Genomic DNA, 7179 nt, shown 5'->3' with positions numbered 1-7179 from the left:
TGAGCAGGCGGTGCCGGCGGCCCCCCGCATCTCGCCTCCGCCCGAGCTGGGGAAGCGAGCGGGCGCGGCCAGGCGGCGCTGACCGGTTCGCGTCCAAGTTCCTGCCTCCGCCGAGCAGGGATCAGGTGGAACGGCCGGAGGGCGGGGGCGGGGAGGCGGAGGGCACCGGGGGCCGTTTCTTTCCCGCTCCGTCGCCTCACGCCGGCCGCGGGCCCCGCGCCGCTCCCTCCTGCTGAAGCCCCGGTGGGCTCGCCCGGCGCGGCCGCTCCTCCCCGCGTGGCGCTGTCAGAGCGGCGGGCGGCGCCGTCGCTTAGCGGTCGTGCTCGGGGGAAGGCGAGCGGGGGCAGGAAGGCGGCGGGGGCGGAGGGAGAGAGCGGCCGGTGCGGGGCGAGCGGGCGGCGGCGGCGGGGCCGGGTCCCGCTGAGGGGGCGCGCGGCGGGGGCGGGGGGGCGGTGGCGGCCGCACCGGCGGCATCATCACCTGGCGCTGCGGCGGGGGGCGGGGCGGGGCGCGCGCGCGCGGCGCCTGGCGTTGTCTGCGGCGCGCTGCAGCCCCGGGCGCTGGTTGGCGGTTTAAAGCAGCGGAGCCGCCGCCGCGAGGGGCGTTCAGAGCAGCTGGGGCCGCCGCCGCGCGCAGTGCTCGGCCGGCGAGGGACAGGCATGGAGGGCAAGCAGCAGCAGCAGCAGCAGCAGCAGCTGCCGCCGCCCGGCCCCGCCGTGCCGGGGGCCGCGGGCGAGGAGCGGCGCTCGGAGGAGGGCAAGGATGAGGGCAAGGATGAGGCGGGCGGCGGTGCGCTGGGCAGACCGCTGGGTCCCACGCCGAGCCAGAGCCGCTTCCAGGTGGACCTGGTGGCCGAGGGCGCCGGCCGCCCGGCCGAGGAGCCCCGCAAGGCGAGCGGGGAAGGCGGCGCGGCGGGGAAGGGCAGCGAGGAAGCCAAGGGCAGGTTTCGCGTGAACTTCGTGGACCCGTCGGCCGGCGACGAGAGCCCCGGCGAGCCGGGGGGCGGCAGCTCGGAGGGCGGCAATGTCAGCTTCCAGAACGGCGGCGACACGGTGCTGAGCGAGGGCAGCCTCCACTCTGGCGGGCACCACCACTACTACTACGACACCCACACCAACACCTACTACCTGCGCACCTTCGGCCACAACACCATGGACGCCGTGCCCCGCATCGACCACTACCGCCACACGGCCGCCGACCTGGGCGAGAAGCTCATCCGGCCCAGCCTGGCCGAGCTGCACGATGAGCTGGACAAGGTGAGCGGCGCCGAGTGTGTAGTCCGTGTCCTGTCCGCCTCCCCCCCCCCCCCTTCCCCGGTTGTCCCCGGGCCGGGGAGCGGCCCCGGCCCCCGCGTTGTGCCCGCGCCGGGGCCGCCTTCGGCGCTTGTGCGCCTCGGTGCGTGCCGGCAGTGGTGGGAGGAAAAAGCTGAAATCGCTGAGCCTCGAGGAGGCGCAAACAGTGCGAATGCATCGGGTCGCTTGCGTCTTTTTTCTTTTTTTTTTTTATGACGCAGTGGGGGTTTTCCCCCCCCCACCCGTATTTTTGGGAGATGGTCCCCATGGTGAGAGGTGGTTCTGCGGCTGTAGGTCTGCGGGGCAAATGTCTTCTCCATAACCGAGAGAGGATCTGTTACAGATGCAGCGGTTTTCTGCTTCTGGTCCTTATCGCCTTCAACAGATAGGGAATTCGGGATCTGCAAGAGGTATTAGTCTGGGAAGGGGAATTAAAATGTTTGGAAGAGATGCTAAAAAAAAACAATAAAGAAGGATGCGCTCGCTTTTAGTACTGACAAGAGGTTTGTGTCCTAACCAGCTGGAAACGCATGCCTCTCCCTGCGCACGCAGCGCTGAACCAAGCTGCCTTCTGGTGTGATGCTGAAGGCTGCACAGATACAGCCGAGCTTCCTTCTTAAGGAGCCTTTTCAGTCGTGCTGAGTAGCCCTGCGTGTGAGGGCGTCATGATCAAGGCTTCAAATATTTTTGAAGCTGTGCGTGTCAAGTTTTTTCTATTTGTGACTAGTCTGTATGTTATTGGAGACCGAGTTCCAGTGAAAGCTTATCTGCATTGTAGGCTGTCTTTATTAAAAGGCAAGCTTTAGCTGAACCTGGTATTGATTTGATGCATTTTTTAGATCATGATTAAACTATTAAACTATCATGACTAAACTAAAGCCAGATCAAACTATTGCAATGCTGTTTCCTTGCCATCTGAAAATTGCTTCTTGGTATTTGGCTATGCTCTAAGAAGTCCATGTTCTAGTGGGTTTTTCTGCAGGGTTTAGGGAAATAAAGGAATGTGTGCGCCACATCCTAATGAAGTGAAGAATATTCTGTTTCCAGAACTCTTTTCGTCCCACTTTTCACTCCTTATAGGTGGAGTTCCATGAGAAAATGTATGTTCTTCTGAGAGTGTCCTGTTTCACACCATTATTAGGCAGCTCAGTGCATCTGCAGAGATCTGTGGGGTTTTTTTTGGGGGTGTGGTGATTCTTCAAGTGTGTTTTTTGAAACTGACTCTTCATCTGTTCTGATAGAAATAATTGTTTTGTGTCCTATAGAGACATTTCCTTGCAACATCCAATATAGATATCAAAATAATTACTAACTGTAAGGGCAGATTACTCTTGCCTTTCAGATCTCCTCCTGATGGAGTTAAATGATGTTCTGTAGTCTGATTCTAAGTTAGTATGGAATGGAAGTTGGCAAATTCTGTCTTGTGCATGGAGTTAGATACGCTATAAATAAACCATGTAATAAATGTGAAAACATACTCATCTTCCCCTTCCTCCCCCCCCCCCCCCCCAGTTTCTGACTCCTGGCCCATCATGGGATGATCAGGTCATTAGATACTCTGTTCTGTAAGCTGATTTGAGTTTCTAAGCTTGGCAGATAAGTTTTTGGTGTATTTATATTGCGGCAGTCAAGAAAGCTCTTTATGCTTTCCGTTAAGACATTTCAGTGTGGAATCTAACTTACTCTGGAACTATAGTTTCTAGAAGTGTAATCTTTTCATATTTCATTACACAGCATGGCAAGCAATTTTATTGGTAGGTTGTGGTGTAGAGGAGCTGTAGATGACCTAATTATGGGATCATTATCAGAAGAGTTTCATTGTAAGCATTAATTAACTCATTATTAATTTCTCAAATGTCATGAATTTGTTCTGCAGTGTGGATAGATGTCTATGTGAAAATTTTTTTTTTAAAAGTGATGTCCTGCCTGCTGCCCCCCCACCCCCAGGTTGGGGGATGGAATATGCAATTTCAGTTACATTTGGTATTATACTTAAGTATTAATTTTAAAAACTGTCATGGTATAAACTTGAGAAGTTAAGTTGAAGTTCTACTTAGTAACTCAGCTGTTCTCTTGCAGGATGTTTCATTTCCAAAGCAATTAGCGTGTTAGCAAGCATTTAGGCTTCTATGAAGAAGGGAAGCAATTATTTTTGCTTCAGACTTAGGAAAATAGTTTGCAAGATAAAGTTGAGAATACAAAAGCTTTTAATAAGGGTGTGTCATGCATACTAATAGCATTGGATACATACATTTTTCCCAATCTCTGGAGTATAAAATATACCACATCTTTAATGATGTACTTGATTTCTGGCCACAGAGTGCTGATAACTTTTAAATTATGATCGTGCTGTACTTTTATATGAAAGATGTTCACAAAGCTGCTGTGCTTTTTTTCACTGTGTTTCAGGGGGCTTATTTTCTCCGTTTCTAAAGTGACTTAAGTTCCTGCTGACTGACAGTAATGGTCTCTAGTGTTGAATAATACTATGCGTTAAAGAAGATATTTCACTGACTTTTAAGAACTTGAAAAATTAAGCTCGCTCTTCAGCTGTGGTTTTTGTACTAACTTAACTTGTACAGTATGTACATCAAAGACTTAGTAGGGCGGCTGGTATAAACATCCTAGTACTATTACATAAAATTTGCACTATGTAAAGACCTATTGTTATGCCCCTGCTTCTTGACCCAGTGCATCAAGGTTGGCAGTTACTTTGTGTTAAGGCTGATCCAAAAATGTGTTCACTGGCAATGTGGCTCAGTGTTTTGAATGTAGCAATTTAATCTCACAGTTAAAATTTGTGATATTCTTTTTTCCTTTTAAAAGGTAAATAAATGTTGTGAGGCAGTGTTACAGCAATGTTGATGCTAGTGCCAATTATAGAACAGATCTTTTTTTCCTCAGTTTTGTTTACAGGGTTCATATGTCTAACTCCCCTACTGATTCTGTTCTCACAGAAAGCATTGTTGGAGAAAGTTGATGAAAGAAAGATGGCACTGTTTGAGGAAGATGCACTTACACGTACAGAAAGGGTACCTTTTGACAAGGGTTTGTCTTGCTGTCCTGGTAGGGTAGGTGTCTAACCACCTCAGGTTTCATGTGGTCATTCCAACAGTGGCTTTCCTAGTAGGAAAAAAAAGGGATTGTTCTTGAAACTGGTTGTGGAAACACAGCTGGGTGATGCTGCAGTACTCTGAAGTGGATGAATTGCATACTACTGATCTTGGTCTATCATGTTAAATTTCAAGTGAGGGGTCTTGTCTTCATATATCACTAGCTGCAGATAGCCAAGGTGAGCAATCTCTTGCTTACCCTCTTGCTTACCCAATATTCTGCTTTAGGGAGATGATAGAGGGAATTTGGTGATGCTGTTATGGTTGCTAATCTCATAGATAAGGCGATGCTTTGCAGGAGCATTAGTCTCTGGAGATATAGAGGTGAGAGGGTGGTTATGAACAAAGAAGTAGGAGGGAAAAAGCATACCATGATACGTAGGTTTTTGTTGTGGTTCTGGTGGTGTCCCCTGCCCTCTTGAGGGGATCTGCCTTCAGATGGTAGGAAGGTTAAAAGTGTCCTAGCTTTTCTTAATTTTTTTTTTTTCTGTCTTACAGTTTAGGAATATCTGTTGCATAGGTCAGCTAGGTGATCTGTAAGTAAAACGATAGCCTGTAGAAGACATTCCATCTGCCTTTGTCTTCCTCAATGTAAAAATTACTGTGCTGTAATGTCATAGACCTTGTGGTTCTGGAAGGTTAATACTTTTAAAGTATTCAGAATTAGACTGTGTTTTAGTAATCCATTACTATGCATTAATTCATAATTTTTCTGTATGGCATTGCCTTAATTGGGGAGCTCTTTTTTGAAGAATAAGCTTAACAGTACGTGAGTGATTCTGATTTTATGTCTTTTGTGCAGTCATTTACAGCTGCGGTAAGTAGATGTTATGTGAACCAAGCCCTCTACTGGTAGCTTCGTTCTGTTGTTTGTTAAACACTCACTGAGAGTACTAGTTGGTTCCTTTGACAGGCTAGAAGGTAGTGATCTCAGAGGAAGATCTTTACACCACCACCCCCCCAGTCCAACTTAAAAAAAAAAAAAAACAAACCCAAAACAAAAAAACCCAAAGGCATTTAAAAACACAAGTGTGCTTTGCTTCTTCCCACAAAGTCCATGTGCGTATCCTCTGAATTTGGAGACAGAAGTAAGAAAGAAGACATTACTGATAATCTTGATGCAGAATTGGGGGGCTTTTATTTGTTTTTTACTCAAGTTGGATGACTATAATTTTTTTAAACTATCTTTGTCTTTGATTTGTATTTTCTTGAACATTGCAGTTTTTCTTCTTACCTGATAACTTAAAATGTTTAACTTAAGCACAGTGAAAAGGCTGCATATGGCACTGCTTTTTAACAAAGAATGTATTCTCTCTTGCAAATGTTAAACTCTTGCTGCACCTCTAACATTGGTTTATACTTTTTTTTTTCCAGTTCTTGGTTTGTGTCTGGTTATCCTGTAAAGAAAATAGAGCTCAGCTAAAGATGCATAAAAGGCTAAAAGATGATTCTAGATGATTCTAGGCTATCAAGTCAGCTGACCATGTTATGTAAGGTCTATCTTTAAAAACTGCTTCCTCCCCTCTCCGTCTGCCAGAAGACTGAGACCCTCTTGCAGACAGTTATTATTGTACTACCTTACTGAATCTTGCTTGCAATCAGTAGGTCTCTTAGTTCTTGAGTCAGTGTGATTTAATTTGGATAGCTTCTTTTCCTTCTTGCTCTCCTTTATATTTGTAAACAGAACTTGAATTTTCATTCTGCACTTCATTGTACTAAAATAAAACAGGAGAAATGCTTTTAGTCTTGGGGTCTCTGCTCTTGGACATCCTAGAAGCCTTTAATTTGTAACTGTTCTTGTTTACCACTTTTGAAAAACAGTGAGCTCAATGCACGTGTACTCAGATGAGGCTTTACTAGCATCATGCAAAGTGGTGTTTTTATGCTTTTCAATCTGTGTGGAGAATCCTCACTTTGCTTATCCTGATAGCCCACTTAATTACCACCATCTTCATCAAGGGACAAAAATTAATGTACGGCTCTGTTTACAGCAGTAAATTATATCAGTCCTCCAGGTTTGCATTTTATAAGGACCATGTGTATTTTGTAACTTTACATTGTTTGATGCTTGAATCTCTCTTACCTGTTCTTTGTCATAAGTCTTTAGTCCAAAACACCTATGGAATACTGAAACCCTTCAACTGTCTTCAGCAAACTACTAATATTGTTCTTACAACTTTTTTGTTTTGTTTTGTTCCAGAGAAGCTGTCAGTAACTGAGCGCTGTTAACAGGTTGTAGTTTGACAGCACAGGTGTGGGCTGCTGCTGAAAGGGGTAAACTTTTATGCTCTCTCTTGTGGTGATGTTTGTATTTTTGAGTTGGATCTGGGAACTGATCCGGTTTACAGAAAGCAAACACCCCCCACAACTGCGAAATCTTGCGCTGGATGTGGTGAGTTGGTTCCCTGATCCAGTACACCAGTGGTCTCCACAATCTTTTGACTGCACACTTGTATCAATAAAAAAATTTTTTGAGCATACGCTCCTAATATACCTATATTTATTTACTTATAAATCATATACATGTGCTACTATACTAATATTGTGTATGGTACAAAATAAAAATTAAAGGATGAGGTAAAGATGAAATAAACACTTCCAGAAATCTTTTTGTACTTTATTAACATTACAAAAAATATTTCCTGCCCATGCTCCCAATGGACTGTGGTGTGGTGTGCACCCCTTGGAGACAGCTGCAATGCACTGTGAACCCCTTGAGTGCTCATGTCAGAAGAAAAGGCATTGTAATTTGCCAGAAGAGTACAACTAGGGAA

At 46.4% G+C, this 7179-nt stretch overlaps 1 protein-coding gene across 2 annotated transcripts in view; it reads left to right on the top strand.

Moving 5' to 3' along the window:
* Positions 1 to 461: 461 nt before the first annotated feature.
* The window catches only part of SLC12A2 (solute carrier family 12 member 2), a 62989-nt gene continuing 56271 nt past the window's right edge, over positions 462 to 7179 (top strand). Inside the window, exon 1 of one of the 2 annotated variants that reach the window (XM_072859733.1) lies at positions 462 to 1256. In XM_072859733.1, coding sequence (XP_072715834.1) covers positions 660 to 1256 — 597 coding nt within the window. In that variant the 5' untranslated portion in view covers positions 462 to 659. The remainder of the gene's footprint in view (positions 1257 to 7179) is intronic. The other variant, XM_072859732.1, reaches the window with a different exon arrangement.

This window comes from Ciconia boyciana, chromosome 4 (genome assembly GCF_034638445.1).
Source record: "Ciconia boyciana chromosome 4, ASM3463844v1, whole genome shotgun sequence".
Lineage (NCBI taxonomy): Eukaryota > Metazoa > Chordata > Aves > Ciconiiformes > Ciconiidae > Ciconia > Ciconia boyciana.
Note: the sequence above shows the minus strand (reverse complement) of the source record. Positions and strands in the feature narration are given on the sequence as shown.